General features: G+C 44.8%; 2 protein-coding genes across 2 annotated transcripts in view; one reads left to right on the top strand and one right to left on the bottom strand.

The window, feature by feature from the left end:
* Positions 1–7,124, top strand: part of timp3 (TIMP metallopeptidase inhibitor 3) — a 35,414-nt gene extending 28,290 nt beyond the window's left edge. Inside the window, exons 3-5 of the mRNA XM_002940320.4 lie at positions 4,405–4,516; positions 4,713–4,834; positions 5,633–7,124. Of these exons, the coding sequence (XP_002940366.1) occupies positions 4,405–4,516; positions 4,713–4,834; positions 5,633–5,830 (432 nt within the window). The 3' untranslated portion in view covers positions 5,831–7,124. The remainder of the gene's footprint in view (positions 1–4,404; positions 4,517–4,712; positions 4,835–5,632) is intronic.
* syn3 (synapsin III) overlaps positions 1–13,451 on the bottom strand; it is a 151,983-nt gene that overhangs the window by 68,619 nt on the left and 69,913 nt on the right.

Raw genomic sequence — 13,451 nt, 5'->3', positions numbered from 1 at the left:
GGCTACAGGTTGGTCTAGCCATTAGAAGGTTTTAGGGTTCTCATTGGCTACAGGTTGTCTAGCCATTACAAGGTTTTAAGGTTCTCACTGTCTAGAGGTTGGTCTTGGCGTTAGTAGGTTCTAAGGCAAAACCATTTTGGGAAAGGTAGCGGTGACACCGTAGGCATGGGTACTTGGATCCCTGTATAAATATTTAGCCCTGAGTGGTGGGCACACAGGTTGCCACCCTTGCCTTGGGTGCCAAAGCTTCTTTACCTGCTTTGCCCTATGCCTTTGCATGTATGAATTGATTCCACCCCCTATTCGTTAATAAGCATGGATGAACCCCTAATCTGTATATGTTGTAAGCTTCCCTGCATTACCCAGGCGCCCCTCTATTCCCCCATTCCTTCTCTATTCCATATTTCTCCTTCACCCCCCCCTCCCCTTCCCAATGCAGAACGTACCATCTTGGACCGCTACACTTGTAAACATATGAACTCACCAACCTCGCCCCTTTAATACTCCCTCCAGGGCTTGCGGTGTAGTGGTTAGGGCTACTCCCAGCTTCCAGATTTTTTATTATTCCAGCCTGTGACATTTTCTACTTTTTTATCCCTTGGTAAACTGCTCATAAATTTACAAACTGCAATAATATTGTCCCCTCCTTCCCCCTGGAGACTGCTCCTCTGAGCAGCAAAATATGTCCTGCCAAGTCCCCCCCCCCCCCCCTTCAGAGAGCAAATAATTGTAGAGTTCTTTGGAATCCACAAATACTTCACAAATCTTCACTTTGACTCTTTGGTGGCCACAGTGGGCTGGACTCTGTATCTGTGGGGAAATTCTACAACTATAGATAAGTCCCTGTATCTTGATGGAAATGATAACTTGGGTTTGCTTAGCTCCATTGTGGAAGTGTCTTTGAACATTCCCAGGCCTTGTGGAACTTCTAATGGCCAGGGATATAGTCTAACTTAAAGAAACATTGGGGTAACAGTCACCCCGCTATAGTTCCAGGGGTACCCAGGGCACAAATAAGCACTCACCCCAAATCCCCCCCTAACTGGCCTTCAGGCTGGGCCCCCTTAGCCCATAACAAGGTTACAGATATATAGAAACATTGGGGTAACAGTCACCCTGCTATAGTTCCAGGGGTACCCAGGGCACAAATAAGCACTCACCCCAAATCCCCCCCTAACTGGCCTTCAGGCTGGGCCCCCTTAGCCCATAACAAGGTTACAGATATATAGAAACATTGGGGTAACAGTCACCCTGCTATAGTTCCAGGGGTACCCAGGGCACAAATAAGCACTCACCCCAAATCCCCCCCTAACTGGCCTTCAGGCTGGGCCTCCTTAGCCCATAACAAGGTTACAGATATATAGAAACATTGGGGTAACAGTATTATGTATTATGTATTGTAGAAAGACTTGCAAGCAGCCTATGTAATAAGTATGATATATACAGGGTTAAAGTTTTGGCCACCGCCCCCCAAGTCACAAGCTTTGCTCATTCCTTCACCAAGAAATTAAAAGTAATGCTCTGGCACAAATTCTGCAAACCTGCAACTTATTAAGGGAATAAAACTACAGGGAAAAACAAGCTGACCACATGTCCTGCGGATAACAATGGCGGTATTTAAGCGCAGAGCGGAGAGAGAGGCAGGCGTGTGTGGCTTCCGCCGCTGGGACTGAGATTGGAGGCCGGTGGGATTAGCAGACAGGGATAATAATGGATTAAAATTAACTTGCGGGCTGGTAATTTCTCAGGGCAGAGTTTTCCCAGGGAAAATGATATGTTCTATAGAGGAGTAGCACTAGCAATGCAGAGTATATAGATTCCTAACTGTAGGCTCTTTGTATTGAGAAGGGTGCCACGGGATGGGTTAAAGTGAATAATAAGGCAATTGCTGGGTGCTGTTACATCAAAGGCATGTAAGAGATTCCTTTATTCATAGGGCTGCAGGCTTTAGCTGTATCCATTTAGGATCATGTACGAGTTCTTCCACAATATACACTCCTTCGCCCCTTGTTCGTTCTTTCTCGGCACTGCAGGGGTTAAATGACCCCATTGGAGGCAGTTGGAGCCCAGCCACCCCCCTCCCCTCTGTCCTGCTTCCCGTGTAAATGAAAATATCATTCCGGCCGATAGGACTGTTTACTCTCGAGTCTCTGTGCAATTCATATTTCTTATCCCGTGCACACTGGGAAAGTAAATAGTAATATCTGCTGGAAAAATATTAGCATTGGAAAAAAAACAAGTGAAGCTGACCCTGCGGCTGCTGGGGGGCCCCCCAGGCATATTAAGGGCCCAATGTGGCGTTGAGTGAAAAGCAAAATATAGATTTTTTTTTTTTTAATACTTATGAATTTAAACACATTCCTGGGCTGATTGGGTATTTCCCCCAGTCGGTGCCTTGGTTTTGCCTCGGGTGGGATTCAGATGGAGCAGTCGGGTATTTCCCACAGTCGGTGCCTTGGTTTTGGCTCGGGTGGGATTCAGATGGAGCAGTCGGGTATTTCCCACAGTCGGTGCCTTGGTTTTGGCTCGGGTGGGATTCAGATGGAGCAGTCGGGTATTTCCCACAGTCGGTGCCTTGGTTTTGGCTCGGGTAGGATTCAGATGCAGCAGTCGGGTATTTCCCCCAGTCGGTGCCTTGGTTTTGCCTCGGGTGGGATTCAGATGGAGCAGTCGGGTATTTCCCCCAGTCGGTGCCTTGGTTTTGGCTCGGGTGGGATTCAGATGGAGCAGTCGGGTATTTCCCCAGTCGGTGCCTTGGTTTTGGCTCGGGTGGGATTCAGATGGAGCAGTCGGGTATTTCCCCCAGTCGGTGCATTGGTTTTGGCTCGGGTGGGATTCAGATGCAGCAGTCGGGTATTTCCCCCAGTCGGTGCCTTGGTTTTGCCTCGGGTGGGATTCAGATGGAGCAGTCGGGTATTTCCCACAGTCGGTGCCTTGGTTTTGGCTCGGGTGGGATTCAGATGGAGCAGTCGGGTATTTCCCACAGTCGGTGCCTTGGTTTTGGCTCGGGTGGGATTCAGATGGAGCAGTCGGGTATTTCCCACAGTCGGTGCCTTGGTTTTGGCTCGGGTGGGATTCAGATGGAGCAGTCGGGTATTTCCCCCAGTCGGTGCCTTGGTTTTGGCTCGGGTGGGATTCAGATGCAGCAGTCGGGTATTTCCCCCAGTCGGTGCCTTGGTTTTGCCTCGGGTGGGATTCAGATGAAGCAGTCGGTGCCTTGGTTTTGGCTCGGGTGGGATTCAGATGCAGCAGTCGGGTATTTCCCCCAGTCGGTGCCTTGGTTTTGCCTCGGGTGGGATTCAGATGAAGCAGTCGGTGCCTTGGTTTTGCCTCAGGTGGGATTCAGATGAAGCAGTCGGTGCCTTTGTTTTGCCTCGGGTGGGATTCAGATGGAGCAGTCGGGTATTTCCCACAGTCGGTGCATTGGTTTTGCCTCGGGTGGAATTCAGATACAGCAGTCGGATATTTTCCCCCAGTTGGTGCCTCGGGTGGAATTCAGATGCAGCACTCGGGTATTTACCCCAGTCGGTGCATTGGTTTTGGCTCGGGTGGGATTCAGATGCAGCAGTCGGGTATTTACCCCAGTCGGTGCATTGGTTTTGGCTCGGGTGGGATTCAGATGCAGCAGTCGGGTATTTACCCCAGTCGGTGCATTGGTTTTGGCTCTGGTGGAATTCAGGTGCAGCAGTCGGGTATTTCCCCCAGTCCGTGCCTTGGTTTTCATTGAGTGTGTCTGACAGCGCTCTGTTTCCCAGCTTTGGGGCCATGATTTATTCCCCTTATCAAATACAGATGGCTCTGTGGCTGGACACTGAGATACGAGAACGTTTCATCGCCGGCCAATGCTGACTTCACCCTAAAAGCCTCTGCCGTGGCTGAGATTTGATTTTTAAATATCCAGTGAATTTGGCACAGTGTTAGATTTTTCCCTATACTCCTAAGTTGTACACCATTGGCACCGATGGCTTCTGCAGATATGGACTGTGGTTAACCATGAAACAGATTTTGTGTATAGGGTTTCAGGATGAGTTATTCTGTATAGGCTTGTATGAAACATCACCATCTAGTGGGCATAAATAGAATGCACTGTTTTAATTGCAGCTGTTGCCATGGCTGTCAATACACACTCACCAATATGTGTACACAGGTCTAGACTGGGATACAAAGTAGGCCTGGTATTTCAGATAGACAGAGGCCCAAACAGCCCCCCCCAGCCCAATAAACAGTGACTGACTATGGCTCTTACAGCAGCCCCTCTGGCATTTGCCAGAATCCACAGATTGCCAGTCTGGGCCTGACAAAATACAGAGAAAGATATGTTCTGAGTGCACAATGGACTCCACTATAGAGCTAAACAAGTGGATCGTCTCAGTAAATGGACTTCTCCTTCCTCTCTTCCTCCAGATGTACCGTGGCTTTAATAAGATGCCCCAAGTCCAGTACATCTACACCGAGGCCTCGGAGAGCCTGTGCGGCGTGAAGCTGGAGGTCAACAAATATCAGTATCTGATAACAGGTGGGTTTTGTCATGTGTTTCCAACTATCACAAGTTGGCTGTGCCAGAGCCAGGCAGTTACACTATTAAAGGGGATGTTCACCTTCAAGTTAACTTTTACATTGTTATAGAATGGCCACCCACAATCCAAGACTGGTCGTGGTGCCATGAAAGCTTTTAATGGTAATTTGCAGAAACGTTGTATTTCCTTCCTCAGGTCGTGTATATGAAGGGAAGGTGTACACCGGGCTGTGTAATTTAATAGAGAGGTGGGAGAAGCTGACCTTCGCCCAACGGAAAGGACTGAATCACCGATACCCTCTTGGTTGCACCTGTAAGGTGAGTCTGGGATTATCTGGGTGTACAGTATCTGATCCAAGGGTGAATTTATTGCCCTCGTACTCCATATGCTTGATTTTGCAGTAAGAGGAGGTAGAAAAGCTTCCAGACAAAGAGCTTTAAGCTCTTAAGCACAAACTATTAGTGCCTATCCTTTCTAGTGGTATAACTTGTAGCCTCAATGCATTTATCCAAAGTTTAGCCAGTGCTCATGCATGTTCCTCCTTTTGGTGGGGTGGGAGTCTAGGTCTGTTGGGGAAAATAAGTATTACTGCCAGTACCATGGTCTTCCCTGGGTCTCATGTACTGTTGCTTTGAGTCTTGTCTTAGTCTTGGACAATGGAGATTTTAAGTTCAGTTTTCAGAGCTGGGCTCCTTCGGCTCTTGGTCCTGAGCTGGGCTCCTTCCGCTCTTGGTCCTGAGCTGGGCTCCTTCGGCTCTTGGTCCTGAGCTGGGCACCTTCGGCTCTTGGTCCTGAGCTGGGCACCTTCGGCTCTTGGTCCTGAGCTGGGCACCTTCGGCTCTTGGTCCTGAGCTGGGCACCTTCGGCTCTTGGTCCTGAGCTGGGCTCCTTCGGCTCTTGGTCCTGAGCTGGGCTCCTTCGGCTCTTGGTCCTGAGCTGGGCTCCTTCGGCTCTTGGTCCTGAGCTGGGCTCCTTCGGCTCTTGGTCCTGAGCTGGGCTCCTTCGGCTCTTGGTCCTGAGCTGGGCTCCTTCTTCTCATGGAACTCTGACGTTTCTTGATGGAAGTCCAAGATTTACAACCATGAAATGCTTACTGGGTTCATCTTGTGTTACAGATCAAACCTTGCTACTACCTTCCCTGTTTCATCACCTCCAAGAACGAGTGCCTCTGGACAGACATGCTCTCCAACTTCGGCTACCCTGGCTACCAGTCCAAGAACTATGCCTGCATCAAGCAGAAGGAAGGCTACTGCAGCTGGTACAGAGGATGGGCGCCCCCAGACAAAACCACAATAAACACCACAGACCCCTGAGCCTGACCTCTGCCTGGGCCCAGAAGCTGCAATGGACAGTAATTCCCTGATCCGATAATAAAGGCAAAGAAATTACGGCTAATTTCTTGCAAAAAAAACCTAGCACTTGGAACACTTATCGTTTGCCATCGTATTGAAAAGCATATTTTGTAATCACTTTTTTTTTTTGTTTAAAATCACCCATTTCAGCCAGATGTGAGCAGAATGTTCTTTGTAGGGTCTGGTTCAGTTTTTTGCATTTTTTTCTTTCTCTTTATATATTGAAGAGCGCTCAGATATTGGGCCGTATCAAACTCTTTATCAGCAGCCTTTTCTACTTGTTGTTGAGGGGTAAGGAGAAGACACAGAGCAGTGTAGGTTTTGTGGTTGTCAAAGTCTCTGGCTGTGAATTTGCTCTACCCTGTTTATTTCCTTGCAGTTCCACTCCGCTGCCACAAGAGGTGCTGTATCATGGTTGGGAAAAGGATATAAAAGAATGAAAAGTGCATTGAAAGAGTCAAACTCCTACTATAAACCACTATATGTAACATTGTACAACTGGCGGGGGCTCACCCCCATAGGAAAGGGAAGCTAAAATATACAAACTATTATGTGATAATGTGAAAATGCTGATATTGCACCATTTTACCCTCCTTATGGGGGTGTTTAGTCCAGCGTAGGCCAATTATTAAGTTCAATGGGCAACAAAAGGTCATTATTTTTGCACTAATGGTTTTAACTGAAACTGCCGATTCTATCACCCCCCCCCCCCCCCCACGGCACCAAGGCAGTAACTGTGCCAGGGGGGTAAGTATATGGAACTAATGCCTTGCAGGTCAGTGGCAAACCTTTTAGCTATTAAAGGGGGCAGTTTACCTCCAAGATGTAATGGGTTCTGCCTAGAAAGGGGAAAGACGTTTTGTAAGTGGCTCCCTCTTGTGGCAAGAGATAGTAACTGAGAGGAATAACCCTGCTCTGGTGGCCTGGGGTGCGGATAGTTTTAGAATTCTATTTTCATGGGACAAGTCATTATTTTGATGGCGGTGGATTCTGGGAATTTACCCAAACTGGTCAACTTCATATTTTTAAATTCATATTGACGCGCAGTAGCACCTCCAGGCCACTAGAGACACTAATCGTAATCTGTATAAAGGGATATTGTCGTCCCCATTTTATAGCCCCGTTGTTTTAAATGCACCTTTAATACATCTTGTACCTCTTTTTCTTTTTGGCATATTTCATATATTTATACAGTGGTTTACTATGCCATGAATCATTTGTTTGTCTTTAAAGGGGTTTTATTCATTTCTTTCCAGCAACTTTTCACTTGGTCTTTATTTTCTACTACTTTTTCTATCCAACTATTTTAAAACGGTTGTTGGGGGGCACGGACCCCAGAAATGTAAAATTGAAAGTTAATTGGGTGAACTGCCCCTTTATTTAACCCTTTAACGCACCACTATCGAAGCTCTCTTGAGGCTACAGGAGAAGGCAGTCTTCTATGTACAGGTATGGGATCCCTTATTCGGAAACCCATTATCCAGAAAGCTCCAAATTATGGAAAGCCCATCTCCTATAGACCCCATTTTAATCAAATAATTCAACAGATTTCCTTTTTCTCTGTAATAATAAAACAGTACCTGTACTTGATCCCAACTAAGATATAATTACCCCTTATTGGGGCAGAACAGCCCTATTGGGTTTATTTAATGGTTAAATGATTCCCTTTTCTCTGTAATAATAAAACAGTACCTGTACTTGATCCCAACTAAGATATAATTACCCCTTATTGGGGCAGAACAGCCCTATTGGGTTTATTTAATGGTTAAATGATTCCCTTTTCTCTGTAATAATAAAACAGTACCTGTACTTGATCCCAACTAAGATATAATTACCCCTTATTGGGGCAGAACAGCCCTATTGGGTTTATTTAATGGTTAAATGATTCCCTTTTCTCTGTAATAATAAAACAGTACCTGTACTTGATCCCAACTAAGATATAATTACCCCTTATTGGGGGCAGAACAGCCCTATTGGGTTTAATTAATGTTTTATTGATTTTTTTAGTAGACTTAAGGTATGGAGATCCAAATTATGGAAAGACCCCTTATCCGAAAAACCCTTGGTCCCGAGCATTCTGGATAACAGGTCCTATACCTGTTTATTTTGTCGATGACAATATCCCTTTACGGCTTATTCCTGCCACCTTGTTTAACCATTTACAAGCCAGAACCTTTGCAAAGGGGTAGAGTGAAGGGTTTTTATTCGTTTTAGCGCAGACTGGATATATTATAAATACATTTTATGTAGATCTTTAATATAAATCTTTTTTTGCTTTTGAAATTTTTTTTTTTTTAACCCTTAGGTGTGTGTGTCCGTTCTGACCGAATGGGTGATGACAAACCTATATATTTTACTGAGAAATTGTGATATAACAAGTTTTCTGTTTTATATATATATATATATATATATTTTTTTTTTCTCTTATTTATCTTTGAAGAGGAAAAGGTTTAATATATCTTCACTTCATTCCGAGTAGGGAGTAGTTTTTTTTTTTTTTTTGTAATATTATAAAAGTGATTATGATATTTAGAGTTTTGGTACATTATATTGCGGATATTTTATAAATATATATGCTATATTTTGCAGAGAGAATTCCCCTTTACCTTTGCAGTGTAAACTCCCTTTTTCTTTGTGACATTGTGATAATGTGTGCTCCCCTCCAGCACTGTAGTGTGATCATACTCTTCTGTTTATTTTATTGATGCTTAAATAAACATGTATGAACATAGCATTTGCCCAGAACATTCCTTCTCTGTATATTTGTATTTATACATATGGGTAGGAGCTGCCATATTATTTCCCATGTGCAATGTTCTGGGAATACAAATATACAGAGAAGGAATGTTCTGGGCACACAATAAGCTGTACCCCCATACTGTACTGTCTAAGGGAAACACTATGGCACCCCCTACCCATATGTATAAATACAAATATACAGAGAAGGAATGTTCTGGGCACACAATAAGCTGTACCCCCATACTGTACTGTCTAAGGGAAACACTATGGCACCCCCTACCCATATGTATAAATACAAATATACAGAGAGGGAATGTTCTGGGCACACAATAAGCTGTACCCCCATACTGTACTGTCTAAGGGAAACACTATGGCACCCCCTACCCATATGTATAAATACAAATATACAAAGAGGTGTATTATCATACTATACGGTCTAAGAAGAGGAATATGGCAGCTCCCACCCATACATACATGCACTCTTATTATGGAGACGTTCCCCCTGTGTTTTTGTCACTCACAGTGGGGGAGCCATTTTAATATCCCATATTCAAAAATGTATTTTATCTATACATGTATGTATAGATGCCAAGTGCTGAAGGGGGGGTACACATCCCATTGCTTTAACCCTTTTATCTCCAGGTGGGCTCATTGGCTTCAGATTTTGCTGTTCGCTTCGGCGTCTTCCTTTTGTTTAACCCCATTTTGTTTTGTTAAACGGATGGATTCTGTCTGTACCATTTTGTAGGGGGGGGGGGTTGATCTCTGGGGGGTTGGAGGGGCTATGGGTTGTGACATATTTTATGCCAATGTTTATTTATACTAAAAAATAAAGATTTATAAACTTGCTGAATAATGAGGCTCCCCTCTCCGTGCCTGTTCCTATTCATGCCTTCCTGGGGCGGCCATTTGAGTGCTGAGATATACAGTAAGAAAAGCTTATATTCATTTGTGCCAAGACCGCTTCTGTTTGATTATTAAGTTAAAGGGGAAGTAAAACCATGCGGAACCCCATTCCAATCTATACATATCCCAGAATGCTTTAAACTTTGTCGGGAAAGGCAATGTTTAGGAAGCCAACCCTTTTACTGTAGGTTTATGTTTAACTTAAGGTGGCCACTGTAGCTGCCGATATGGGTCCCTTAGACTGAATCGGCAGCTTATCAGCCCGTGTAGGGGCACAAACGACGGGCCTGCCCGACCGATATCTGGCCTGAAATCGGGCAGATATCAATCGGGCAGGTTAAAAATTTAGTCGGATCGGGGACCTCATTGGCTCGTTGATGCGGTCCCCGAACCCACTGCGCCTATTACCGACGTTCTAATTTGATCTTTTGGCCCCAGGGCCAAACGCCCGAATTAGCCTAAATTCACCCAATATTGCCCACCCAGAGGTGGGGATATCGGGAGAAGATCTGCTCGCTTGGAGATCTAAAACTCCCAGCAGCCCTTGAAAGACTTTATTGCCAAAATAAAGTTCTCATCAAGCTGAAAGCTCTGGGGAAATAGGTGAAAGATCCCCTGTAGGTTTAGCCAGGGGTGGGACTACGGTTATTACAGTTGGACAGTATGTACAATGCGGCCACACAACATTCTTAAGGCGGTTGAAGTGAGTCTTGGGCACAATGTGACTTTTTTAAGTGGGAACAATAAATAAGTCAACAGCACTTCACACCTTTTTGGGCAAGGACACCACATGCTTTATTATTTCCCAACATACTGTTCCTACTGCCACTTGCACAGGGGCGGCAAAAAGCTTCTCCTGGTAACTTTAACAGCCGAATTTCTATTATGAGCAAACTTAGGGGCTGTTACTGCTGAATTGTGCTTAGTACAGGGGAATCCCTATGTGCCATAGTTTTATGGTATCTCTCTGTACAGGCTATGGGCAAACTTAGGGGGCTGTTCCTGCTGAATTGTGCTTAGTACAGGGGAATCCCTATGTGCCATAGTTTTATGGTATCTCTCTGTACAGGCTATGAGCAAACTTAGGGGGCTGTTCCTGCTGAATTGTGCTTAGTACAGGGGAATCCCTATGTGCCATAGTTTTATGGTATCTCTCTGTACAGGCTATGGGCAAACTTAGGGGGCTGTTCCTGCTGAATTGTGCTTAGTACAGGGGAATCCCTATGTGCCATAGTTTTATGGTATCTCTCTGTACAGGCTATGAGCAAACTTAGGGGGCTGTTCCTGCTGAATTGTGCTTAGTACAGGGGAATCCCTATGTGCCATAGTTTTATGGTATCTCTCTGTATAGGCTATGAGCAAACTTAGGGGGCTGTTCCTGCTGAATTGTGCTTAGTACAGGGGAATCCCTATATGCCATAGTTTTATGGTATCTCTCTGTACAGGCTATGGGCAAACATAGGGGGCTGTTCCTGCTGAATTGTGCTTAGTACAGGGGAATCCCTATGTGCCATAGTTTTATGGTAATTGAGTCTGAGAACAATGGCAGTTTAGGCAACACTGTAACTGCAAGATAAGTTAGTAAAACCTTATAGAAGCTAGGGGCAACAAAGTAGGAAATAATTCATTATATATTAGGCCATTAATACAGACTAAACAAAGAGAAATTAAGAAAACCTTATGGTGTCCCTTTGAATAAGTTATATTTAATACAATATACTGATACCCAGTAGTACCATAACCATATAAAGGCACAAGGCCACAGGTGACATTGTTATACTTTAATGCAAAACTAATGGTTTTACTAATTAATAGAAGTGATATCGCTAAATGCCAACTGTAACTGAAGACATTACACACCATTTATAACCATTATACATATATATATATATATATATATATATATATATATATATATATATATACAGTATATATATATAACCAAGGCTGATTATGCCCCCCCCAAGTCTGTGCTTTATCTAAAAAGACGTATTTTGGTACATTCCTTAGTACTTTCCCAGAGTTTAAGCACTTAAATCTGTTTAGGAAGAAAAATGGTTCTCATTGGAGATAAAACGCTCCCGATATTAATGTTACCAATTATACCTACGATACTTTCCCTTTTATTTTCATACCCCCTGAATAATATATAACTGCAATTAGCGGTGTCACGGGGGTCACAGAACGCTCCACAGAATCTCCCCTTTCTCAGCGATCTCTCTGGCCAAAACAAACCTTCCGAAGGTCCCAAGTGTCACAAAGAAACCTGATGTCATAAAAGTGAAGCTGAGCAGGAGGGCCCCCCCCAATCACAAAAGTAGAATGAAGTCGAAGGATCCCATCAAATAATAACAATATTGTTTGTTTAGTAAAACTCCCTCAGGAAAAAGTGGCAGAAAATGAAAATATCGATATTTTCTTACTTTTTTTCAAATGTAGTGTTTTAAACCATTGCTGTTTTAGTGCCAAGTTGTGGTATCTAACATTATCCAGATCAGTGCAGTCCAACTGGCGGCCCGAGACCTGTCACTGCTTACCTTTATAAGCTTTAAATACTGAGATTAACTGCCCCCCTGCATTGTTCACAACTCAGATTTGAATTGTAAACCCCTGTATTGTTTATACGTGCAATTCCCTGTACTGTTAACACCTTTTAGTCCCTGCATTGTTCACACCTCAGGCTCAGACTGTGAGCCCCCACATTGTTAACCTGTGGCAAACTGTGGAGCAGTGCCAGCATTATGTCACTATGTACTGCCTGCCCTATGCTGCCTGTGTGTGCCATACTCTGCCTTCCCTATGCTTGCGGTGTGTGTGCCATACTCTGCCTGCCCTATGCTGCCTGTGTGTGCCATACTTTGCCTTCCCTATGCTGCCAGTGTGTGCCATACTCTGCCTGCCCTATGCTGCCTGTGTGTGCCATACTCTGCCTTCCCTATGCTGCCGGTGTGTGCCATACTTGCCTGCCCTATGCTGCCTGTGTGTGCCATACTCTGCCGGTGTGTGCCATACTCTGCCTGCCCTATGCTGCCTGTGTGTGCCATACTTTGCCTTCCCTATGCTGCCAGTGTGTGCCATACTCTGCCTGCCCTATGCTGCCTGTGTGTGCCATACTCTGCATGCCCTATGCTGCCTGTGTGTGCCATACTCTGCCTGCCCTATGCTGCCTGTGTGTGCCATACTCTGCCTGCCCTATGCTGCCTGTGTGTGCCATACCCTGCCTGCCCTATGCTGCCTGTGTGTGCCATACTCTGCCTGCCCTATGCTGCCTGTGGGAGGTGAACCTGGCAGGGGTTTGTTCTGGGAGTTTGTTAGTATTTGGAAATAGTCATTATATGGTCCCTAGGGTGTGTACTTATATGCTGGGGGTTACTGTGCTACCTACAGGGGAGGAGGAGGCATATGGATTTAAGTCTATACTATACCTGCTAACCCACAGCCACAGTCCCTTGCTAGATACCCCCTGAGTGCAATTTAGCTTCTGATTGCGGCCTTGCAAATCCATTAAAATTACAAACTACCTGAAAAGAATTTCGTTTTGTTTAATTTTCAGTGTGATTTTTCATTTTGCGGCATGTCGACATGGCAGCTCCACAGGTGAGCAAATGATTTGCCTCTTTAATGAATGGCCCTGATCATTTGCCAAACCTTCCATCTCCCTCTTCAAAGAGAGAAAAACATTTCCATGGGTTCAGCCTCAAGGTAAAAAGCGCAAAAACTTCCTAAAGAGGCAGCAAAGTCCCCAGGAACAATATTATGAGAGGGCTGAGCGGTGTAACGTTTCTGAGTAACCACAATATAGAAATAAGATTAATCTGACCGGTGATCAGAATTTCCTTGTAACAATAACTTGCCCCCCCAGCCACATATCAGCTTTGGGATCACTTTACCCTGCCCAGAGACCTCCTCCATCCGATTATAAAGAACATGTGAGACA

This window comes from Xenopus tropicalis, chromosome 3 (genome assembly GCF_000004195.4).
Source record: "Xenopus tropicalis strain Nigerian chromosome 3, UCB_Xtro_10.0, whole genome shotgun sequence".
NCBI classification, from domain to species: Eukaryota; Metazoa; Chordata; class Amphibia; order Anura; family Pipidae; genus Xenopus; species Xenopus tropicalis.
The sequence above is the reverse complement of the archived record's forward strand: the minus strand, read 5'-3'. Positions and strand labels throughout refer to the sequence as shown.